At 42.8% G+C, this 26,317-nt stretch overlaps 1 protein-coding gene across 2 annotated transcripts in view; it reads right to left on the bottom strand.

The window, feature by feature from the left end:
* Nucleotides 1-25,590, bottom strand: part of IL20RA (interleukin 20 receptor subunit alpha) — a 47,130-nt gene extending 21,540 nt beyond the window's left edge. The window contains exon 1 of one of the 2 annotated variants that reach the window (XM_004468547.3): nucleotides 25,437-25,590. In XM_004468547.3, coding sequence (XP_004468604.1) covers nucleotides 25,437-25,533 — 97 coding nt within the window. In that variant the 5' untranslated portion in view covers nucleotides 25,534-25,590. Of the gene's footprint in view, nucleotides 1-8,527; nucleotides 8,614-25,436 lie in introns of those variants that run through there. The other variant, XM_071218687.1, reaches the window with a different exon arrangement.
* Nucleotides 25,591-26,317: the final 727 nt, after the last annotated feature.

The following is a 26,317-nucleotide window of genomic DNA, read 5'->3' on the forward strand; positions in this document are numbered from 1 at the left end:
AAAGTATATAATCAAAGACTCTCAGGATAATCATAGAGTTGTGCATTCATCACCATAATCAATTTTAGAACATTTTCATTGCTTTAAAAAGAAAAGTCCCATACCTCTTTTCTCCCGTACCATTGACATTTAACATTGGTGTGGTGCCTTTGTTACAACTGATGAAAAATATGACAATATTACTGTTAACTGTAGTCCATTGGTTGCATTAATTGTATTTTTTCCATATACCACCCTCTTATTAACACCATGTAATAGTGATGCACATTTGTTCTTTTTCATGGAAAAACATTCTTATAATTGTACTATTAACCACATTCGTCATCCACAACAGGGTTCCCTATGTTATGGAGTCCCATGTGTCATCCTCTAGCGTTCCTTCCAGTGACATACATGACCCTAAACTTCCCTTTTCAACGACAATCACACCCATAAAGAAACCCTACAACTCAACAGTGAAAGGACAAACACTCTAATTTAAAAATGGGCAAAAGACTTGAACAGACACTTTTCCAAAGAGGATGTACAAATGGCTAAAATGCATCTGTAAAGATGCCCAACATCACTGGCTACTAGGAAGGGCAAATCAAAACCACAATGAGATATTCCACACCTACTAGAATGGCCACTATTTTTTAAAAAACCCAGAAAACTACAAATGTTGAAATAGGAGAAATAGTGACACTTATTCACGGCTGGTGGGAATGTAGAAGGGTGCAGACACTGTGGAAGACAGTTTGGTAGTTCCTCAAGAAGCTAAGCACAGAATTTCCAGATGATCTGGTAATCCTGTTACTAAGTATCTACTCAGAAGAGCTGAAAGCAGGGATGTGAACATGTATTTGCACACTGATGTTCATAGAGGCATTATTCATAGGGGCATAGAGGCAATTATTTCAATTTCTAAAAAATGGAAACAAACCAAGTGTCCATCAACTGAGAAAGGACAAACAAAATGTCGTGTACTCATATGATAGAATATTATTCAGCTCTAAGAAGGAATGAAGTCCTGATGTGTGCAACAACATAGATGAACCTTAAGGACATTATGTTGAGTGAAATAAGCCAGATACAAAAGGACAGATAGTGCATGGTCTTACTAATATGAATCAATGATAATGAGCAAACTCATGGAGTTAAAAGGTAGAGCATAGGTTACCAGGAGATAGCATGAGGTAGAGGATGGGGAGCTGATGCTCAATGTGTGCAGAACTGTTGACAAGGTTGATAGTAAGTGTCTGGAAATGGATAGAGGTGATGGTAGCACCTTATTGTGAGTGCAATGAAGATTCTTTGTATCTTCTAGGTATTAAACCCTTATTGGATATGTGGCTTCCAAATACTTTCTCCCATTAAGTAGGCTGCCTTTTCACTTTCTTGACAAAGTTCTTTGAGACACAAAAGTACTGATTGTTGAGGAGGTCCTATTTATCTCTTTTCCCTTTGTTGCTTCAATGCATTCTTGGCCCTGTGGCAATCAGGCTACGAGGGAGTAGAAGGTTGGAGCTGTGGTTCACATGACATACTTACATGGAGGCTTGGGGGGCACCTTGGGGCGGGATGCAGTGTTCCAGGCAGAGGGCAAGGCCAGGGCAGGAGGGGCAGGGCACATCCAGAAAGACAGAAAGGAGTGAGGAAGAGAGGGGCCAACTGAGACTGAAGGAGGCACAGGGCCAGGTCACCCAGGCTTCACAAATCTGGGAATGAGTGAATTATATTTGAAATTCAGAGGAAAATTATGGCAGCCTTTTAAGCAGGGGAGGCCATGAGCTGACTGATATTTCTTATGGGTTACTTCAATGCTGAGGGAAGACGAGATTGGACGGGGGCAAGACTGGAAGTGTGGAGACCAGTAAAACCGTAACTGCAGGAGCCCTACTGAGGGGCTGGCGTGCACGAAGATGGCGGCCGGGGACGTGGAGATGAGTGGGCAGCTTGGAGCTGTGTTTTCAAAGTAGAAAAAAGGCTTTCCAACCAAGCAGGACTGCAAGAGTCTCAGCAGTAAGCCAGCGGCTGTATTGTAAAAATAAACTAAAAGACGAGGATTTCCTTTTACCTGTGTGAATGCTACAAAGGAGTGAAGCAAAAAATTAGAATTGGCACCGATTTTTAGGAGAAATGGCCCGTTGAACAGAGGAAACACGTTTGATAACTGTTATTCTCTTGTGGTTTTGTATATTTACAATGTTTTTAAGCACTTTGTTTCAAGTTTGGAAAACATAAAGACACTCCTTTAAAAACATACCAATTGAGGTAAGTCATTTTTCTAACCTACCAATATTGATAATTTAATCACTACGAAAGTGAAAATATGCCACACCCACGAATATCAGTGGTATTTGCTAATTCTTGGTGTCACAGCACTTTTGTTCACATATATTTATGACCTGGAAGGGCAAGGTCTGGTTTTCTGATAGTCCATAGATTTCATGAAGCTGCTGGATTTATGTGCATGATTTTGTTTTCTGGGAATGCTGCACAATCGCAACTTTGGTTGGACACTCAGGGCTCTTCCTGTCTCATCCAGCCTCCCCTTTTGCAATTCTGCCATATGCACCAATTTCACAGCCTTACCAGATTCCCTGCAATACTCCGACTCTCGCTGTTGTTTTATGCCTTTTCAGTTTTGGTTCCCACTGCCCACGACACCTTCTGGGACGACAAGACCCCAGGTCCCCCATGAGTGCACCCACTTAGGGAGGACGGCTTGTAGGGGAATGACGTGGTTCTTGTCTGTCTTGCGTGGTGCGGGTTCTCTGGAAAGGGGGCAGGCATTCCTGATGGGTGTCACTGGGTGGTAGACTGGTCCTTGGAGGGAAATGGAGCTCAGAAGGCCTTGGGAAGGGGAGGGAACTCGGCGCTCCCTGGGAGTGCTCCTGTCTAAGGTCTTTGAGAAATAGAGGGATGCTGGGGGGTATGCCCTCAAGGGGTAGCCTCTGCCTGAAGGCGGCTGTGAGGGCTCCACAAAGAGGTGTCTTCTTCATGGACTCCAAAGTCCACGTTGCTTAGCAAGACCTTGTTTAAAAGCATGGCTCCTCCAAGAGTTTATTTTCCTGTTGGCCTTTGGGAAAGTCATCTAGTGAGCCTCATCTGTGTTGGAGCAACATGAAGGTCAAGTCCTGGGCCTACTCTTGGGTCCTTCCGGCAATACAGAATAGATACATGATGCTTAAAATGGGTAAGTCGATGATTACTTCCTTAGTGAGGTTTTCCAACAGTTCACTGGGACACAGGTCTCTAGGTGTGGCAAAATGGTATGTGGCATTTTCTTGATGACCTCAATGCTAATCCTAAGGAGGTAGCAGTTTTATTTATATGTCTGACAGTGAAAGGTATTTCTGTCTTGTTATCATTTGGAGAAAGGCAATGCATAAATTACTGTCTGGTGATCCACAGTGAAAGGCAATAAGGTTCTCTGAGTGAAATCCCAGAGAGCCAGAGAAATCAGCATCTGACTTGCCCACTCTTGACAGTGCTTTCATCAACCAGTGAGCACCACCACCAGACTGCCCGGAATGATGAGCCCAGAGTGTCCACTGCTGGGGACGCCTCTCCTCTCAGGCTCACAGCTACCTGGTGGAGGCCTGCGCTGTCGAAGGCCCCTTCGTCCTTGTAAAGCTGGAGCAGAGGGAAGGGGCCACTACACTGAGCTGCTGACCCTGAGCACTGTGGCTTGCACAGCCTCTGAAGCCCCAGTGCCTGGCAAATAAATGTTTTTGAACTCAACTGGCCAGGAGCTCATGGAGCAGATGTCAACCATGGTGACAAGGCAGGACCCAGATTCAGTAAGCATCTGAATTATGGTGGGACAGGCTGGATGGTCAAATCTTTATAGCTTGAAATCACCTTGGTAAGCTTAGGTTATCCACAGGTGATCAGCATGTTCAAAGATACTCAGCAAATTCTTTTAGTGCAGGAACAGCAGCACATAACAAATGGTTGCTATGTATTACAAGTATATTTTGAAATAGGAAAACCCTTAAAATGCTCTTAGGGGAAATAATCCCACAAATGGAGTGTGTTTTCTACTGTAAGGAATGAGGTTAAAAAGCATGGAAGTACAAAAGGCACCAGAGGGTGATGAACCCATTTCAGGAAGCAGAAATTTTTAAAAAACCATACCCTAACCTCCAACAAGAGAAAAAACACAGCATGGCTGCCTTCAAATATATTATTTAATAGCTTATGCCTTGTTCTAACTCCATCATGCTGGCCAAGTTATAAATTATTTCTCTTGAAAAATATTAATGGCTCTCTCTTCCTCTCCTTGCTAATGATATAGCAGGTACATTTGAAACATCTTCCAAGGTAAAACACTTAAAATATGATTCAGAGAAAACTCACCTGGGGAAAAAGATACACAAGAGAGCATAGCTTATGTGGATATCCATTTCTTGGTCCTTGTTTTTACCATTTCCCCAATGACTCTTTGCTGAACCTGTGTGCTTTCTGTGTAAAGAGGCTGTATATGTAGTCAGGGCACTGCCACCTGGCCTATCTCTTTGACTTCTAACACTTGTTTATGTGAGCAGATCACAGGAGAGGTTCTACAAATGTTGTGCAGCCGTGCTGGGAGCTGCTCCTGTACCCACTACTTACAAGCTTTATGCCCTCTAGTAAGCTACCTAACCTCTGTGCCTCAGTTTTCTCATCTGTAAAATGGAACAATGATATTATCTGCCATGTAGGCTCGTTGGGATGATTAAAGATTATTTATGTTGACCTCACAGAACAGTGACTAGTACAAAGAAAAAGCTTAATAATTATTGCTCAGTACTGTCTGCCATCCTTATTGCTATCATTTTAAAGCTGAGTAAAGAGAGGACCAGGGTGGTTGGGTGACTTGCCTATGGTCATTAAACTCAAGTGTTCTCAACTATGACAAGGCTCCCAAAATGCCTGTTTTGAAGATGTCATTATTAATTTGTGCACGTCAGCCCCGCTGTTCGTCATCTCTCAAATGAATGTCTTTCTTTTCCTTCCCTTTTAGAGGCCTTTTGAGGCCAGGGACATGATTTCCTCCACATTTTATTATCTACAAAGTTGATTGGTGATGTGGATTGAGTTGCGTTCCCCAGTTTGGAAATGGTCCTGGTCTTGGTCCACATTCTAGTAGGTGAGGACTCATTGTAAAGAAGATCTCTTCAAGATGTCACTTCAGTTAAGGTATGGCCCAACTGAATCAGGTTGGGCTTTAATCTGGATTAATGGAGTGCTTTATAAGCAGAGTGAAAGTAAGATGGAGGGAGAAGCCATGGAGAGCAGTCAGAAACTGGAAGTCAACGGAATCCAGAAGAGAAAGGAGAAGCAGCCATGTGCATTGCCATGTGATGGAAAATCCAAGGAGCAAGAGTCACTGCCAGCCAGCCCCAGAATGTCACAGTCTTTGGGGAGAAAGTACCGTCTTGCAGATGCCTTGATTTTGAACTTCTCCTAAATATACAAATCCAATAAATCCCTGTTATTAAGCCAAACCATTGTATGATATTTGTGTTAGCAGCTAGGAAACGAAAACAATTGGTAATAATGATTATCAGAGAAATTGTGGAAAAATAGTTTTGAATGCAAATTAGAATCTCTGCTACTTGATTATTTGTCTCAGAAAGGAAAAGGTAAAAGAAAGAACAAGGTCTAAGACAAACCATTCAGGACCATTCAAGTATTGGAAAGAATAGCTGTTGGGAACTCCAGGTTCAATCAACAGATATTTATTAACTATCAACAAACATCTCTACTTTAATTTTCAGATTATTTTTGCAATTAGTGCTTCTTTTTATCCTTACAGTGGCAATATAATCCTTCCATTAGTTTCTCCGTCATTTGGAATTTTTAGGGAAAAAAATCAACAACATAAAAATGTGAGAAAAATTTAATAGAAAAAACTGTGGGAGCTTTCAAAAGAATTACAAATTGGAGATTTGGGAATAGGGCAACAGGCTGAAATGATAAAATGGTAAAAGATGGACAAAAAAAAGAGAGTGAGAGGGAGGAAAATGAGATTTTATTTTTGTTTACCTCAGAGAACTGTAGTTCTCTAGACAAATCTAGACAGCTTATGAATTTTCAATGCCTATATCAGTAAGTACTTCAATAAATTGAGAAGCAGCAACAAACTTCTTTAGCAAAGAATAAATAGAATTGATGAGATTAAAAAAACAACAGTGTAGACCTTTTCACTCTCGACACATACTTGTGAGTATCTGATTCATTCATATAAGATCATGGGTCCCTACAATTGACTGTCCACTAAGCGTCCAGGGAGGGCCCTGGGCCTCGGGCTGCCCTGGATGGCCTAAAATGCACGATGGTGTTCCGCATACTCTCAATGGACTGCAAGAGTCACGGACAAAAGAAGACAGAGCCTGCTGGGCTGAGGCGCCTCACCAGCCAGAACCTCCAAACAATTGACAGCATTCACCCCAGTGGCTTTCTACATACGCACATTTCTGACAGGTCCTCCAGATTCATCTGTCCCAACTGTTCTTATAAAATAAAGTACGCCTTGGCCAGAACTTTAAACACAAAGTTTAAGAAACTAAGACAGGTGGGAGACTTGGCCCATTGGTTAGGGCAACCACATGGGAGGTCCGTGGTTCAAACCCCGGGCCTCCTTGACCCATGTGGAGCTGGCCCATGTGCAGCGCTGATGTGCGCAAGGAGTGCCCTGCCACGTAGGGGTGTCCCCACGTAGGGGAGCCCCATGCACAAGGAGTGTGTCCTGTAAGGAGAGCCACCTATCGTGAAGAAAAGTGCAGCCTGCCCAGGAATGGTGCCGCCCATATGGAGAGCTGACACAGCAAGATGACGGAACAAAAAGAAACACAGATTCCCATGCTGCTGACAAGAACAGAAGTGGACAAAGAAGATGACGCAGCAAATAGACACAGAGAGCAGACAACCGGGGTGGAGGGGAGGGGAGAGAGATAGATAAATAAACAAGTCTTTAAAGAAAAAAAAGAAACTAAGACAAAGCAAACGTATTCTAGTTTCTCAGAGAACTTTCACTCTTGAAGATAAAGAGCATCAGGTTCTCTAAGCCACTGAGCCAATCAGATCCATATAAATTGCCCAGTCATCCATCTCAGTACTTGCGATTCATTTAATTACCATTCTTAATAACTATTAGTAGTAGTAAAAAAACAAAACAAAAAACTAGCATCACTATTAGTAATGAAAATTGCCACGGTTTAGTTTTCTGTGGGACTCTCTCTGGCAAATGGAAAGGAGGCGGTAGATATTAAAAGGCCACGGATGCCGTGCTTTTCCTGCAGGTACACCCAATTCATGGCCCATGCAGGATCTCATTCCTACACCAGTCACCTCCCAGCCCATACCAGTGAAAATAAATTACCCAGTGCTGCTGCTGTGCTAGAACGTGTGAGGCAGTGCCTGGTGCCCTGCTAGCCAAAAGATCAACCCATGGGGGAAGTGGACTTGGCCCAGTGGATAGGGTGTCCGTCTATCACATGGGAGGTCTGTGGTTCAAACTCCGGGCCTCCTTGACCTGTGTGCAGCTGGCCCACGTGCAGTGCTGATGCGCAGAAGGAGTGCTGTGCCACGCAGTGGTGTCCCCTGCGTAGGGGAGCCCCAAGTGCAAGAAGTGTGCCCCGTAAGGAGAGCTGCCCAGTGCAAAAGTGTAGCCTGCCCAGGAATGGTGCCGCACACATAGAGAGCTGACGCAGCAAGATGACGCAACAACAAAAAAGAGACACAGATTCCCATGCCGCTGACAACAACAGAAGCAGACAAAGAAGAACACGCAGCAAATAGACACAGAGAACAGACAACCGAGGGGGGGAGGTGAAGGGGAGAGAAATTAAAAAAAAAAGGATCAACCCACGGGCAGGTATCACCCTTCTCTCCAAGAACACCAGAAATCTACAAGAACAGTACATCCAGATACAGTCCTGAGCCAGGTGAAAATCAAGGAGATGGAAAAGAATGGCTAGAAACCCTGAATAGCTCCCAGCCACTTGGTATGAAGCAGAACAAGGTCTGTGGTGGTAAGGGATTGCTGCTAGGGACTGCTGTGGGGAAATGCCATGAAGGATGTCTATGGGTGCTGGGCAAGAGCAGGCCTCAGAGACAGAGAGTAGTGCGGGCCTGAGACAGTGGCCAGCAGCCATGGGGTGGCCGGCCCCACGGGCAGGGAGTGAGGGAAAGTTCCTCAGGCAGGTCGAGGGGCAGCATGGTGGGTGAGTGGGGGTCTAGGCACAGAGACACATCCAAGATTGGAGGGCGGCCATCTCTGCACCTCAGGAGTCACCGCAGTCCGCTCCCAGCTGGCACCTTGCATTGATGAGGAAGCTGAAGGCCACCCCAGGGCAGTGACGTGCCCACAGTCAGTGGTCCAGGAGGGGCTGGGACTCTCATCTTCTGACTTCCTGGCTGATATTCTACCTCCTCTATTCGGGGTTTGGGCTTTATGTCCCTTCTTTCTGTTTCCATAGAAGCATCCTTGAGCAATAACTCTGGGTTGGGTGTGTGTGCGTGTTTAATTCTCAAATAAATGTTTAAAAATATTTACCCTGTTCATAGTTGATTGGGGATCTTGAGGGATCCCAGTTGTGAGCTCAGATGTTCCAAGTGAAATGATGAAGACAGAAGTCTATAGCGTCCACCAAAAGCCCTGCCAGAAAAGTGAAATGCTTTTCAATAGACAAATTCTCCTCCCTATGACAAGCAGATGTTTGCATATTCTTGAGAATGGCCAAGTCTTGGAGCAGACCTCTTCAGGGTTGAATTGCACCTGGATAAAGTTGTGCAACTAAATGCAGTAAAATGAACAGGGGCTCCCAATGCTGCACAAGCCTTGCTGAAGATCAGCTCTTTGAGGTATTTCAACTATTGCGCCACAAAGATGTAATAAGATAGCGCTCAGGATAAAAGCAGAGTGACAATGAAGAAGCCACTCACGGAGATGAGTCAAAGGCACTTGTATCAAAATACGGACTGGGTGGCTTTAAACAAAAGGTAGTTATTCCCTCGTGGTTCTGGAGGCCAGAAGTCTGAAATTAAGGTGTTGGCAGGGCCACACTCCCTCTGAAGGCTGCAGGGGAGGACACTTGCTTGTTTCCTGCAGCTTCTAGAGGCCCGAGCATTCCCCAGCTTGTGACAGCATTCCCCGGTTTGTGGCAGCATCCCCCAAGGCTCCAGTCTCTAATCGTCTTTACATGACCTTCTCTTCATGGTCTTTACCCCTCTCTGTCCTCTCCTCTTCTTAAGGGACAGCAGTCAATGGATTTAGGGCCCACCCTAAACAGCCTGATTTTATCTTGAGATCCTTGACTAATGATATCAATGAAGACCCCATTCCCAAATAAGGTTCTAGGGGACATGAATTTTGGGGGGTTGCTTCTCACTTCGCTAGGGCACTGCTGTGAGGACAGCATAGAATCTCTTCAGAGGCAACATGGAGGACGGCTAGGTCGGAGGTGGGTCCTTTGCTTTTGTTCATTAAAGTGAACAGAGCCTTCAAAGGAACGCCTTTTCTCAGAAAGTGGGATATAGCACCCAGAATGCAATCCTAAATTAGGAAACTACAGGTTTGTGGTTTGATTCAGTAGTGCAAAGACCCAGAGACCACAGTGGCTTGTGGAGGCTGCCAGTGACCTTGAAGTCAGAATGTCTGATAGCCACAAAGCTCCATACTCCCACTCACTCAGGAATTACCAACCCCCCCCCCGCAGGAACATCATCCATTTCATGGGATTCTGTTGTTTGTTCTTTTATTGTGAATTTGCTGATTTTTAGTTGTATAAGAATGAAACAAGTGTGAAAACAAACATTAGCCATTTGGCAACTTATAGATAGAATACTCATAGAGCAAGTTTAGTTTTATTTTCTTGCAAATGTTTTTAATTTCAAAGACCTGAATTTATATTGAATTTTAATATTTTATATAATATGGAGGGCAACCTAGCTGTAACTGTTTATTGAAATTTTATGGTTTCCTGGAAAAGTATTTGAAGCATTTATTCATAGTATGGCATTAATTTGGACATACATGTAATTTCTGATGCATCTTTTTTCCTTAAGTATGAGAATTCTCAAGGGAGAATTTTTTTCTTTTTAACATCTTATTACAGCAATTTCCAAACAAACACAAAAATAGACAGTACAAATTCCCCATGGCCTCTTTTTGTTACTGGATCATTTCAAAGCAAATCCAAAAGAACATGTCATTTCACCCCCCAAATACTTTAAAATGTATCAGAAATAATAGTGATATTTCCTTACATGTCCATAAAGCTATTAGCACACCAAAGAAACTAAACAATAATTATTTGGTATCATCTACTAAATTGGCCAATATTCAGTTTTCTCCAATTTCTATGCAGTGTTTGTTTTATTGTTGTTTTAAAAATAGGATCCAAACAAGGACCATGGTTTTTATTTAGTTGTTATGACTCTTTAGCCTCATTTAATCTAAAACAGAACTTGGTTCCCCTGTCCATTTGCTTTCTTTTTAAAAAAAAAAATAATTAGAGAATTTGTAGGTTTATAGGAAAATTATGCAGATTTTGGAGTTCCCACATAACTCTCCCCATTATTAACACTTTGCATTAATGTGATATGTTTGATACAAATGATGAGAGAGTATTATCATAATTGTAGTATAACTAGAGTCAATAGTTTACCTTAGAGGTCACTGTGTTGAACAGTCCTATGGTTATTTTTAAAATATTTATTGTGGTAACATATATACAATGTAAAATTTCTCCTTTTAATCATATGCAAATATATAAATCAGTGCTGTTAATTACAGTCACAATGTACTGCCACCATCACCACCTTCCATTAACAAAATGAATCCCTTACCCCAATCAGAAATTCTGTACCAATGAACTGCCCATTTCCTACCCCCAGCCCAGCCCCTGTTAACCTGTATTCGAGTTTCTGACTCTATAAATTTGCTTATTGTAAATTTTTTATTCCAGGGAAATCATACAATATTTGTCCTCTTGCATCTCACTTATTATACTGAACATGATATCTCCAAGGTTCATCCATGTTGTCACATGTATCAGAACTTCATTCCTTTTAACGGCTGAATAATATTCTATGTATATATCATATTTTGTTTATCCATTCGTCAGTTGATGGATACTTAGGTTACTTCCATCTTTTGGCAATCATGAATAATGCTACTATGAACATCAGTGTGCAAATATCTGTTCAAGTTCACGCTTTAAATTTCTTTGAGTATATACCTAGGAGTGGGATTGCCAGGTTATATGGTAATTCTATACTTAACTTTCTGAGGAACTGCTAAAACTGCTTTCTACAGTGGCTGCACCATTTTACATTCCTACCAACAATGAACGAGTGCTCCTACTTTTTCACATCCTCTCCAACACTTATTATTTTCTATTTATTTAATAATAGCCATTTTAGTAGTTGTGAAGTGGTATCTCACTGTGGTTTTGACTTGCATTTCCCTAATGGCCAGTGATGTTGAGCATCTTTTCATGTGCTTTTTGGCCATTTGTAAATCTTCTTTGGAGAAATGTCTATTCAAATCTTTTGCCCAATTTTTAATTGGATTGTTTGTCTTTTGTTGTTGAATTGTAGGACTTGTTTATATATTCTGGATATTAAACCCTAATTGGATATGTAGCTTCCAAATAATTTCTACCATTTCTGTAGTTTCCAAATAATTTCAACCATTTCTACCATTTCTGTAGTTTCCAAATAATTTCAACCATTTCTTTTGTTGTTGAATTGTAGGACTTATTTATATGTTCTGGATATTAAACCCTTATTGGATATGCAGTTTCCAAATAATTTCTATCATTTCTGTAGGCTGCCTTTTTACTTTCATGATGAACTCCTTGGATGCACAAAAGTTTTTAATGATGAAGTCCAATTTATCTAGTTTTCCTTTTGTTGCTTATGCATTTGGTATAAAATCTAAGAAACCGTTGCCTTACCTAAGTTTCTGGGTATGCTGTACTATGTTTTCTACTTGGGATTTTATAGTTTTGATTCTTGTATTTAGGACTTTGAACCGTTTTGAATTAATTTTTGTATATGCCATGAGATATGGGTCCCCTTTTATTCATCTGCATATAGACAACTAGTTTTCCCAGCACTGTTTGTTGAAAAGACTATTCTTTCTCCATTGACTGGACTTGGTAAAATTCAACTGGCCAATCAACTGGCCATACATGTGAGAGTTTATTTCTGAACTCTCAATTAGATTTCATTTTTTATATGTCTGCTCTTGTGCCAATCTCATGCTATTTGATTACTGTAGCTTTGAAATAAGTGTTAAAATCGAGATGTGTTGGTACCCCAACTTTATTCTTCTTTTGCACTATGGTTTTGACTTTTTCTGGCTTCTTACCATTCCATATAAATTTGACAACTGACTTCCATTTCTACAAAGAAGGATGTGGGAATTGTTTGAGATTGCATTGAATCTAAATTGCTTTAGGTAGACTTGACATCATTCATATTTAGTCTTCAAATCCACGAAGTTTTACTCTTCCATTCTAACTTGGATGTCTTTTATTTCTTTTTCTGGCTAGAGCTTCCAGCACAATGCTGAATAAGAGTGGTGATAGTAGGCATTCTTGTCTTGCTCCTGATCATAGAGGGAAAGCTTTCAGTCTTCCACCATTACATAGGATGTTAGTTATGGGTTTTTCGTATATGCCTTTTATCATGTTGGAGAAGTTTCCTTGTATTCCTAGTTTTCTATGTGTTTTTATCAAGATATGATGCTGGATTTTGTCAAATGTATTTTCTGCATCAATTGAATTGATCATTTTTTCCCCTTCATCTCTTAATGTAGTTTATTACATTATTGATTTTTAAACTTTGAACTACCCTTGCAAGCCTAGGATAAATTGATCATAGTGTGTGTTTCTTTTAATCTGCTCTTGGATTCAGTGTTTTGGTGAGGATTTTTACATGCATATTCATAAGAGAGAGATCTGTAATTTTCTTTTCTTGTGGTATCTTTATCTGGTTTTGGTATGAGAGTGATGTTGCCCTCATAAAATGGGTTAGGAAATTTTCCCTTCTCTTCAATTTTTTGAAAGGGTTTGAGTAGGATTGGTGTTAATTCCTCTTGAAATATTTGGTAAAATCTCCTGGTGAAATCATTTATTCTGGGCTTTTCTTTGTGGGAGTTTTTTGATTACTGATTCAATCTCTTGTATTGTTCTGTAAAGATTTTCTTTTTTTTTTTTGTTTTGTTTTGTTTTTTGTTTTTTTTAATTTTTTTATTTTTTATTGACTTTGTAATAATATTACATTAAAAATATATATGTGAGGTCCCATTCAACCCCACCCCCCCACCCCCCCTCTCCCCCCCCCAACAACACTCGTTCCCATCATCATGACACATCCATTGGATTTGGTAAGTACATCTTTGGGCACCTCTGCACCTCATATACATTGGTTCACATCATGGCCCATACTCTCCTCTATTCCATCAAGTGGGCCCTGTGAGGATTTACAATGTCCGGTGATTACCTCTGAAGCACCATCCAGGGCAGCTCCATGTCCCGAAGACGCCTCCACCTCTCATCTCTTCCTGCCTTTCCCCATACCCTTTGTCCATTATGTCCACTTTTCCAAATCCAATGCCACCTCTTCTATGTGGACATTGGATTGGTTGTGTCCATTGCACCTCTATGTCAAGAGGAGGGTCAGATTCCACCTGGATGCTGGATGCAATCCTCCCATTTTCAGTTGTAATCACTCTAGGCTCCATGGTGTGGTGGTTGTCCTTCTTCAACTCCATCTTAGCTGAGTGTGGTAAGTCCAATAAATCAGATTGTAGGTGCTGGAGTCTGTTGAGGCTCAGGATCTGGCTATCACATTGTCAGTCCAGAGATTCAAATCCCCTAAATATATCTTAAACCCCAACATTAACTGCACCTCCAGCACATTAGCATGAAAGTCTTATGAAGGGAGATCCCATCTGAGTCCAGATTCATCACACATAAACACCATTTCCAAAGAGGGGCCATCTGCCCTGGTAGTTAACCCCATCGGCCATGACCATAACTCCCATGGGTCTCTTTAGCCCTCAAAGGAACCAATATCTGGGGGTTGTATCTGCTTTATCTGTCTCTCTGACTCTGCTCAGTTGTGCATGAGGGCAAACCTTCTGCCAGCCTCCAGACTCTTTTTTAGAAACTCGTAGCCATATAAACTCATTTCTCCTTTCCATTTCCCCCTTACTTTAGGTCAAACAGCATTTTAAAGTCATGGTATTTTATGTAGACATGGATATTCTGCTGATCCGCATTGAACCTTCCGTATAAGGTCATTTTCCAGTTGCATCATCAGTTGGTAGTTGATAGTGGTCCCTCGTTGCCAGGGAGGCTCATCCCCGGGTGTCATGTCCCGTGCTGGGGGGAAGGCATTGCATTTACATGCTGAGTTTGGCTTCGAGACTGGCCACATTTGAGTAACATGAAGGCTGACAGAAGGAAATTCCCAGGCACAAAGTTGCTCTAGGCCTTGTTCTTATTTTGGGTTTATCAGCTCACAAGCATAGTCATTAGCATCTGGGGCTCACTGTTGAACCCTCACTCCCTCCCGGTCCCCACCACTGTACCTGGGAGACTGTCGCTGCTCCCCTAGGGACCACGACAGAGCACCACTGGCCAGGAACCCAGTACCCCCCCTACTGTGGTTTTTAATTGTTGCCACTATGAGTATATCCAAACATTACCATGCACCCTGGACATATGTTCTGTACAGCTCCCTGTCAGTCATATATCACCTGTCATTGGTATCCCATACCAGTATCCCTCCATTGCCATTGTTGAAACACTCTGTGATCCAGAACTCCCCGAAATTTGAAGCCCAATATAATGTCATGGTCCCTTACTAGGGAATGGCATATAGCGATGAGTTTAAAGGATAGATAAAGAACTTGGATAAAGTTAGATAAAGAACTTAGATAAAGAATGTTGACTTGAAAAAATTCCACATCCTATTCCCCCCCCCCCCCCCTAATTATTCAGCTTTTCTTCACAGGAGTCCTAGACCACAGCAATGTATATATATAATATACAGCACTCCCACACATCCACCAGAAAACCTTTTCCCTTCCACAGTGATACTCTTACGCCCTATTCATATCATATTTACTTAAAGTGATGTACAGAGTCTGAGACATTAGCTTTCTAACAAGGTGACATCTGTGCTTACATTATGGTGCATACTTTAGGATACACAGTTCTTTACATTTTTAGTTATCCTATGTTTTACATTATGGTTTACATTATCAGTCTGTCATCTCCTATATGTTATGGTGTAATATTACATGTTTTATATCCATCTTTGTGTACCCTCAAGAAACTCCTCTCTTACCCCCCATTTACTTTGGTTCCACACATTTAACGTCCATTTTCCCTTCCACCTTGGTGCCCTCAGTGATAGCCAACCTCCGTTTCCTGAGGAGCCACTTCCAGAGATAGATGGAATAGTGTTCAGGGCCTAACTTGCTCAACTGCCCCAATGCCCTGGGAGCCACCCTTTCTCTAAGATTTTCTATTTCTTCTTGAGTTGATGTAGATAGTTTATATGTTTCTAGGAATTTGTCCATTTCATCTAGGTTATCTAATTTATCATACAGTAGTTCATAGTATCCTTTCAAAATTTTTATCAAAAATTTCTGTAGGGTTGGTAATAATGCCCCCTCTTTCATTTCTGTTTTTAGTTATTTGCATTCTCTCCTTCTCTCTCTCTTTCTCTCACTCTCTTCTTTTCTGTCTTGTGTGTCTTGCTAAAGGTTTGTTGATTCTACCAATCTTTTCAAAGAACCAACTTTTGGTTTCATTGATTCTCTCTATTGTTTTTTTTTTTTTTAATTCTCTATTTCATTTGTATTTACTCTAATCTTTTTTGTTTCCTTCCTTCTGCTCACTTTGGGTATAGTTTGTTCTTCTTTTTCTAGATCCTCCGGTTGTGAGGTTAGTCTCCAATTTGAGATTTTTTTTCATTTTTATAGTAAGCATTTAGAGCTATAAATTTCCCTTTCATTTTGCATCCCATAGGTTTTGGTACATAGTGTTTTTATTTTCATTTGCTTTTGATTTATTTCCTAATTTCCCTTGTGATTTCTTCTTTGGCCCATTGGTTGTTTGTGAGTGAGTTATTTTATTTCCACATATTTGTGAATTTCTCAGTTCTCCCTCTGTTTCCAACCTCATTCAATTGTGGTTGGAGAAGATACATTGCATTATTTAATATTTTTGAATCTATTAAGATTTGTTTTGTGACCTAAAATATGGTCTATCCTGGAGAATGTTCAATGTGCCCTGGAGAAGAATATGTTTTCTGTTAGTGTTGGGTGAAATGGTCTATATATGTCTGTTAGGTCTATTTGTTGTATAATATCGTTAAAGTTTTCTATTCCCTTATTGATCTTCAGTCTAGATGTAGTATCTGTTATTCAAAATGGCATTTAAAAATATTTATTTATTTATTTTTATTTATTTCCCTCCTCTTCCCCTCCCCCCACCCCAGTTGTCTGTTCTCTGTGTCCATTTGCTGCGTGTTCTTCTTTGTCTGCTTCTGTTGTTGTCAATGGCACAGGAATCTGTGTTTCTTTTTGTTGCGTCATCTTGCTGCATCAGCTCTCTGTGTGCGCTGCGCCATTCCTGGGTAGGCTGCACTTTCTTTTGTGCTGGGCAGCTCTCCTTATGGGGCACACTCCTTGCGCGTGAGGCTCCCCTATGTGGGGACGCCCCTGCATGGCACGGCACTCCTTGCTCACATCAGCACTGCGCATGGGCCAGCTCTACACAGGTCAAGGAGGCCTGGGATTTGAACCACAGACCTCCCATGTGGTAGATGGACGCCCTATTCACTGGGCCAAGTCTGCTTCCCCAAAATGGCATTTTGAAGTCTCCTACTATTAATGTGTAACCATCTATTTCTCCCTTCAGATCTTTCAATATTTGCTTCATGTATTTTGGGGATCTGTTGTTAGGTTCAAAGATATTTATATTTGCTATGTCCTTTTATTGAATTAACCCTTTAATCAGTATATAATAGCATTCTTTATCCCTTGTTATATTTTTCACTTAAAGTTTATCTGATTTTAGTATAGCTACCTCAGCTCTTATGTGGTTATTATTTGCTTAGTATATTTTTTCCATCTTTTCACATTCAACCTACTCATATCTTCAACTTTAAAGTCAGTCTCTTGTTAACAGCGTATAGTTGGGTCATGCTTTTTAATGCATTTTACTAACCTCTACCATTTGACTGGAGAGATTCGCCCATTTACATTTAAAGTAACTACTGATAATGCAGGAACTTCTTATGCCATTTTGTTATTTGGGTTTGTAAGTCTTATATTTTGTTTGTCCCTCAGTTCTTCTGTTAATGCCTACTTTCATATTTTTTCTCCCCTTCCCACCCACCCTGCTGTTTTGCTGTCTGTGTCCATTCATTGTGTGATCTGCCATGTCCGTTTCTTTCTGTCTTCTCATTTTCTTCTCTAGGCTTCATCAGGATTCGATCCTGGGAATCTGATGTGGGAGAGAGGTTCCCTGTTCCACCTCAGTTTCTGGTTTCTGTTGTTTCTTGCCTTGACTCTCCCCTGCATCTCTCTTTTTGTTGCATCATCATCTTGCTGCATGGCTCACCGTGTGGACTTGGCTCGCATGCAGGCCTGGCTCGCCGTACGGGCACACCTTTACCAGGAGGCCCCAGGGATCGAACCCAGGCCCTCCCATATGGTAGATGGAAGCCCAATCATTTGAACTACATCATATTATTTTTTTGTATTATAGCATTTTGAGTAACTTTTCCTTTCTTTCCATTTATATTTTTCATATATTTTCTTTGTGGCTTACCATGGGGCTAAAATTTAACTTCCTAAATCTTTAACAATCACTTTTGATTTGATAAAAATGCAACTTTAATAGCATACCTGTACACCATTCCAAAAGCCCTCTATCCTCCCACCTTTTCACTGTACATGTTACAAATGATATCTTTATTCATTATATGTCAAAATACCATAAATTTATCATTCCTTTTTATGCATTTTCATTTTACAACCTGAAAGAAGTAAAAAGTAGACAAACATACAATAAAATACAATACAATATTAGTGGCATTTATAATTACCCATATCTTTACTAGAGCTTTTACTGCTTCATGCCACTTTGATTGACTGACTAGTGACCTTTCCTTTCAGTCTGAAGAACTCACTATAGCAACTGCTTGTAGGGCAGGTCTGATGGTGACAAACCCCTGAGCCTTTGTTTATCTGTGAATGTCTTAATCTCTTCCTCATTTTTGAAAGATAGTCTCACTGGATATACAGTTCTTGGTTGACAATTGTCTCCTTTTAGCACTTTAATATTTCATCTTACTGCCTTCTTGCCTCCATGGTTCTTGATGAGAAATAGGCACTTAATATTATTGGGACACCCTTGTACATAACACCTTGCTTTTCTCGTACAGCTTTCAGAACTCGCTCCTTGTCCTTGGTATTTGACAGTTCAACTAGTTTGTGTCTAGCCTGGTTTTCTTCGAGTTTATCCTGTTTGCCATTTATTGGGCTTTTTGAATGTGCATATTCATGTCTTTTGCTAAATTTGGGTATTTTTCTATCATTATTTCTCTGAATATTCCTTCTGGTCATTTCTCTCTCTCTTCTTCCTCTGGGACTCTTTACCTATGTTGGTATGCTTGATAATCCCTTGGACTCTGCTCATTTTATTTTATTCCTTTTTCTTTGTGCTTATCAGCCTTAATCATTTCAGTTGTCATATCTCAAATTCACTGACTCTTTTGCCAGCTCAAATCTGCTGTTGAAACTGTCTAAGGATTTTTCATTTTGTTATTGTGGTCTTCATCTCCAGTATTTCTGTTTGGTTCCTTTAAGAAGTTTCTATCTCTTTATTGATATTATTATATTGTTCATTCATTATTTTCCTGATATCTCTATTTATTTCTCTATTTTTTCCCTTTATCTCCCTGAGCATACTGAGGGTCACTTTTGTCAAGTCTTTGTCTGGTATGCCCAATGTCTGTACTTGGTTAATAGTTTCTGGATTTTTATCTTGTTTCTTTGGATGGCCCATCATTTTTTTTTTCTTTGTCATCTTTTAATCTTTTATTACATATTGTACATTTTAATATTTTAACATGTTAACTCTGGGATTTCGTCCATTGGACTAAAGTTTGCATCTAGCTAGTGATATGACAGAGATTTCCTTTAGCACTAGGAGCTAACAAAAAGAAATAAACCAACACAGAAAACTACCTTTCACAGTCTTGTAAATTGACTCTGCGTTGACTGGTACTCTACTTTAGAGTTTAGCCCCATTATATTGAAAATTAATCTGAGGCAGATGTGAAGTACAAGATCCTCTCCATCTTTTCTGAGCCTGAGTCTTGTTCTGAGCTTGTTTGCTCTTAGGGATTCTCCCTATTTACAGGATTTTGAATGCCCCTTCTTCTTCCTATGAAATAGGTTTTCTCCATCTCCCAGGTGCTCTGTTGTATGACTTAAAGAGGGTATCCCTTGCCCCAGGCCACTTTACTGCTTGTTTCTTACATTGCTTTAGCTGTCTGCAAGCTGCTTCTCCCTGCAGGGCAAGTTCTGGGAGGGCAAGCTGGAGACAAGCTTCTGGGTTAGGTGCTTTAGGCTGCCACCAGGCTGATTAGCACTGATACACAGTGCACCAGTATGCTGCAGAGCTTACTCTGTTCACTCCAGAATGGGGCGAAGAACCCACAATGGGAGTACAGGCTGGCTCCATACTGTGGAGGGAAGGGGGAGGGGTCAGGAGGAGTGCCTGTAGTTTATCCTATTTTTAAAGCTGCATTTTCCTGATTCAGCCCTTGACTAGTTACTGCTACCCTTTACTTGCTTTCGGAGTTTTGAGGAAAATGGTCTACCAGTTTTTGCTAGTTGTTCAAAACTTTGAAAGGTAATGATACTCTGGGGCACCTTATGCTGCCTTCTTGGTTGACTGGAAACCAAGCAGGCAGGACATACTGTAATACATACATTTTGTGTTGGTTTGAGACTTTTGTGGGCCCTAAAAAATTATGCTCTTAAATTGTAGCTATTGTGAATCTTTGATTACATTAAATCGATTAAGAGCCCTTTGATTAGATTGCCCTAGTAGGGTTGGTCTTAATCCTTTAAGTGAATCCTTTATAAATGGAAGAATAAAAATCTACAGACACAGGAAAAAAACCACAGTGACAGAGAGAAGCCTCCAGAAGTCGAAATCAATGAACCCAGGACAGAGAAGAGCCACATGGGGAACAGCCCAAAGCAGAACTAGCAACAGAGCCTGGAGGAGGAGAGAAATGGCAACTCCACCATTAGGCCCTGCCATGTGCCAGATCACCCGCACTGAGTTTGGGGAGAAAGTGAGTCTGGAGGAGAAGGCAGAGACCAGGAGAGCTGCCATTGTGCCCTGTCACGTGGCAAGAGCCCAGAATGGCCAGCATTATGTGAATAGGGCTGCCTTAAGTATGAAAATAGTCCCTGATGGGGCAAGGGAGAGGATTTTGCAGTGGAAGTGCTCCTTGGAAGAGTAGGGGGCGGGGGTCAAGTTCTGGGGAGGGATGAGCCCCTTTGGTGAAGACGTTAAACATGACCTTTTTTAAGAAGCAGCTTTTGGCATCTCCTGACTACTTTCATGTTTTGGAAAGTACAGGGAAGGCATTATCTCCGTCCTCAGCATCCTTTCGGCGTGACACTTCTGCAAAAGTTCCTTTGGACCATAAATGCAGACCTCGAAATGGGTCAAGGAGGAAGAACCACTGCACGGGGCTGGAAAAGGCAATGCTTTTCATTTAAGAAACAAAGCTCCTGGAGCCTGCTCACGAGCTGTCAAGTCTTTGAGAGTATTGTAGGTGTGTGGTGCTTGCTTGTACCTCTCATCAAAAATGAGCACAAGGCTTTTTTGAAAGAAAAATGAATGCTCTACAGGCTGCCAAGTCACCTGAAAGAGGCGACCGATGTGGGGAAGAATGAGCACACCTTTCCTGCAAAGTTGGGAAGGAAGAAATTTAGAATGGGGGAAATAACAGCAACAAATGCAGTTGCCAAGAGATCTCACCCAATTACAAATGCAGTTGTCTATGGGATGGAACCTTGGATTATCCAACTGGTAGGAGCTTGGATGAGAAGAATTCATGGTGAGAATCAAGAACATTAAGGCAGATTTACTGACCAGCCTGTACGGTCTGAGTTCTAGCTCATGTTGGCATTTGATTAGGCAGTGGATGAAATGACTGAAGGAGCTATGCCGTGGCTATTTTGTGCAACGTAGTGACCGTCATCCTAAGACTAATTTTGTTAGATCAAGTTTCACCCCAGAGAAGAGAATCCTTAGTTGCATTAGAGAACACCATTGCAGATACCACTAGTTCTAGATAAAGCATTATTCCATACTTCCATTCTCTATTCTCTGAGGCAAAGAGAAAGAAAACTAGCTCCACAAAATGAAATTGTAGCAATATGAAATTCTGAGTTTAAAAGAGGCATCAGGGTGCATGTGTCATTGAAGACAACAAAGGGGGCACCTGTTAGGTATCAGAGACCCCGTGCTCACCAAGACCCTGACACTGACTCATTTAAGGACACCCCCTCCAGGTCCAGTGCTTAAAATGTAATCGCTACCTGCAGCGTGTCAGTGGGGAGCTTGGCATAACCTAACTGCGAGGTAGTTAGCTGGCAGAAAAGGCCACTTGGCAGAAATGTCATCACTGCAGTCAGTTCTCAGGACAATTTGCTCTGTGAGCCTTCATCAGCTTAGAAGGACGAAGTATGGGAGAAATTCAGGGGATCCAGGTCTTAGCCCATTACATGGAAGAACTTTTTTTTTTTTTTAAAGATTTATTTTTATTTATTTAATTCCCCTCCCCTCTCCCAGTTGTCTGTTTTCTGTGTCTTTTTGCTGCATCTTGTTTCTTTGTCCGCTTCTGTTGTCGTCAGAGGCACGGGAAGTGTGGGCGGCGCCATTCCTGGGCAGGCTGCACTTTCTTTCGCGCTGGGCGGCTCTCCTTATGGGTGCACTCCTTGCGTGTGGGGCTCCCCTACGCGGGGGACACCCTTGCGTGGCACGGCACTCCTTCGCGCATCAGCACTGCGCATGGGCCAGCTCCACACGGGTCAAGGAGGCCCGGGGCTTGAACCGCGGACCTCCCATGTGGTAGACGGACGCCCTAACCACTGGGCCAAAGTCCGTTTCCCTGGAAGAACTTTTTACTAGTCGGAAAACTGCAATGCCTTCAGCCAGCATTCTTTTCTTTAAAGATCTTTTGTTCTCCAATTTTATGGGTTAATGATACATCTTGGAATCATCATGATTGTATTATTCTTTGGTATCTGTTGTCTCATTTAATCATAAAATTAAACCAAGAAAGAGTAACAGTGATGTAGGAACCAAACAATAGCACTGTAGTGTGATGTTATAATTAAGATGGATAACATGATTTCAATTTATAAAATATATGCTACCTTAAGCTTCAATTAACCCTTATATTCCACTTTTTTCTATCATCATAGAAATAAACCTTTCAAATGATACCTGGTAAGATTGAACTCTGAAGAAAAAAATGCAAGTAGAAACTCATGTTTAAAAATATCTTGTATATAATGAAAGGTGCTTTTAACCAAAAATACAAAATTACAGAGTAACTATTTTGTGAAAAGTGTTATGCCTAGTGCTGTAAATGACAGCACAGGTATGCAGTTTATTAAAAATATTCTGAAAATAGTGAATGTTTAATGTTGAAATGTTTACACTAAAACATTAATTATATAACATTAATAATTAGCGTTTGCTCATAATCTTTGTTTGGAGTTTATGCTTCAGGGGAAAATATGTGCCCTAACTCAGGGCTGCTCACTAGGTTGGAAATGCAGGCTTTCCTGAATTTGTGCCATAGGAAGTCCAATAGATGGGTACAGCAGAACACCCACTCTGAAGAGTGAGGCTGGCATTTGTGGTGATACCTGCAGGGGAACATGTGGATTTGGGGTATAGACACTCTCCAGATGTGCTGGGGAATGGCCTCATTCTGACAGATGGGGTAGTCGTGCAAATGGATATATACTGGAAATGTCACCTCTGCCTCCAAATGGGGGAGAAGGTGGAAAAGGAAATGAGTTTGCTTGAATTAAAGAACATTTTAGTGAATAAATCCTGCAATGGCTGCAGTATTGAATCCAGATTTAGACCTGGTTCTCAATCATTAGACAAACAATATGTCTCAAACAAGGCGTCATGCTGTGTTGAAGCATAACTTGGAAATAATTTAGCTTTGAAGTTAACTTGGCTGGTACAGTTGGGGCTTTCCCTTTGGCAATACTGGCTTGTGAGTATTTCTAAGAAAGAAGGGACTATAAGAAAACATCATGTGTCTGTTCCTCTGTGCAAAAGTAATCAGGAAGGGTGGTGTGGAAACTGAGGCAATGAGTTATCTAAGGGGGTGGCGGTGGAAGGGGACCGAGGTGGCAGGGATGAGGGCAGCCCTGCTCTGAGCAGAGCTTCTTCAGACACATAGCCCTGGAAAGTCTCCTTCCTCTACCCTCTCTTCTGGGCTGTAAAATGCTGGCCACTGCCCTTTATCTTCACTGAGGAATGAGACATGGGGACAGGCCAACAAGGTGGAGTTTGACAAGCCACAGCGAGAACCTTCCTGGTGAAAGCTGGCTCCCTGGAGACCTGGCATGAGGGAGGCTGCGTCCGTTCCACGTGCCTTGAGGGCACAGCCTAGACATTCCCAATGCCTTCTAAAGTCAACCTGAAATTAAATACCAAGATTTTCCTAAAATGTTGACGCCTATTGAATTTCTTTTCTTTCTCGTTGGATGTTTTGGTATTATACAGCCTGATCCAAACCCTCAATGGTGTGACTTTGAATTTTTCGAGTAGAAAGTTCAAAAAATTAAAGCGTTAATGCATTCATCTACCCGAGGGTGGCAACGTCAGATAACTCTCAGAAAACCTACATTCTGCAGAAACCCTTCTCTGTTAAGAGGCATCTATGGTATAGAAAGGTGGTTACAGGCACTTTCCACTCTGGGAATTTTCCAGGCCTTCTGGGAGGTGCTGGGAGTCCAGGAGGGCACAGAAAAGCTCTAAGAGGAGCAAAGAACGCCTTGGGTCTCCTGGGTCAGGAAAGGTCCCATTTGTTTTGCTTTGCTTTGCTTTGAAGCCAAGAACACTACTCCCTTCCACTGTCAGCCCGCCAACCCGATTAATTAGGAGTGAGCTTACTTCCTTCTTGGATGACACACACACCATAAAAATCAAGCAAATGCATATCTGTTAGCTGTAGGCTCAATGTTGACACAAGTCAGAGACAGCCCTTTTCCATCCAGCTTACCTAGAAATACTGAAAGGCAAAATCACTAAGATTTCTGATACATTTAGGATTAAGCAGAGGGTTTTTATGTCTAATTTTATTGATAAAAGAAATCTGTATGCCCACGTTTCTTATTTTTGCTCTGTGTAAACAACTATTCTGAAAGACTGTTTGGTTTTGTTCTGCTTTTAATAATAATAAAAAAGAATCCAATAGCATGCCTATATTATTTTTGCTTTTGTTTGTTTTACTTTTTTTCCTCATATACCGGAAATGAAGATTAAAAAGTGGTTAATAATGTTATAATATACATAATTATAGTTTATATCCACTGAATTCCAGTTGGCAGAGAGTTTACATAACAACAACAATAAAATTCAAAAGGCACTAACGTTTTAAATCAGTTGACTATGCCCTGCAAAAATCACTGAAACGTTTTGTTTATGAAAACCCAAGGAAACCTAGCTGCAAAGGACAAATGACCCGCCCAGGGAAATCGGATCCTACTTTAGAAACGCTCCTTCTTTGGCCCCGGTTCCTTCCCAGCAGACCCTTTCAGGGAGTTTGACCTCTTGCCCAGGGGAGTTGCCTGAGCGCGGCTGCCGCGCTGGTGGCGGGAGCCGGGCCGCGGGCGAGTGCGCCCCACGGTCACAGCCGCCGACCAGGAGTCACGAGCCGTGCGTGACATCCGGGGCGGCCACTTTCAAACGGACCCAATATCCGCAACGCAAAGCGTAAAACGCGTAGCCCTGCGAACTTGACCCAGCACCAGAGCGCAAGAGGCGGCGAGTTTCCCCCAGATCGGGGTCCGCGTAGACGCCGGGTTGGGTGCCCAGAGCCGGGTACCTGCCCCTGTACCATTGGAGAGCGAAGCCTACCTGTCCATCCCGCGTCGGGCCCGCTGCCCCTACCTGCCCATCCCGCATCCGGCTCGCTCCCCCTACCTTTTCATCCCGCGCCGGGCCCGCTGCCCCTACCTGTCGGTCCCGCACCCGGCCGGCTGCCCCTACCTGTCCGTTCCGCACCCGGCTGGCTGCCCCTACCTGTCCATCCCGCTCCTGGCCCTCTGCCCCTACTTGTCCAGCCCCCGTCGGGCCCGCTCCCCCTACCTGCGCGTCCCCAGTCCGCGGCCAGGAGCAGCAGCACCGGCGGCAGTAGCAGGGCCGGGCTGCGGGCCGCCCCCTCGGGTCTTCGGGGGGCGCACATGGGCGGCGGGGCGGGCTCACATCTCCGAGCCGCCGGCCCTGGCGGCCGCCTCCTGGGGATCCCCGCGGCGCCCTGGGCCCTGCGCGGGGCGCTCCGGGCGCGCGGCCGCCCCACCCACTCAGCCACCCTGCCGAGTCGGGCGGGGCCCGGCGCCCCGGGAGCCGAGGGCAGAGGTCGGGGCTGCCGGGCTGGGTGCCAGCTCCACGGCAGGCGCCGGCTGTGCCGGGTCCCCCGCCGCCGCGTTTCGCTTCTGAGCCTTTCCCACTCTTCCTCCGCCCCCGATGTCCCTGGCCCAGGCAAGGTCACCCCTGCAGGGAAACCTCCCTCCCAGTCATGAGCGAAGAGGTGGCCAGTGACAGGTAATTTGTTTTTTCGGACCTTCCTGAAGGCCGCTTCTCCAAGATGTCCCAAATGTCAGAGGCAGAGGGCCACGCCGCAAGAAGAGGGGCAGGCCTGTGCGTCTGACATGCTCTGCTAGGCATGCTGCCCTGCACTGTGTTTGATGGCATTTAATCCTCACCGCCTACAACTGGGTGTTAGTGTTCCATTTCACAGGCCTGGGAAAGGAAACTCAGAAAGTCAAGGGGTCTGCCGGAAGCCCCCCAAACCATTGTGTCGTGGCGTGGGGGTGGAAATCCCAGGCCCCAAGCTCTTCATTAAGAAGGAAGGGGAGGCCATGGAGAAAAGCCTTGAGATGTGAGAACTCTCAGAGAGCGCTGGGCTCCGGCCCTTGCCCCGGGTTGCCGGGTTGCCGGGATTGAGCACAGCCTGAAAAGAAACACAG

This window comes from Dasypus novemcinctus, chromosome 11 (genome assembly GCF_030445035.2).
Source record: "Dasypus novemcinctus isolate mDasNov1 chromosome 11, mDasNov1.1.hap2, whole genome shotgun sequence".
Taxonomy (NCBI): Eukaryota; Metazoa; Chordata; class Mammalia; order Cingulata; family Dasypodidae; genus Dasypus; species Dasypus novemcinctus.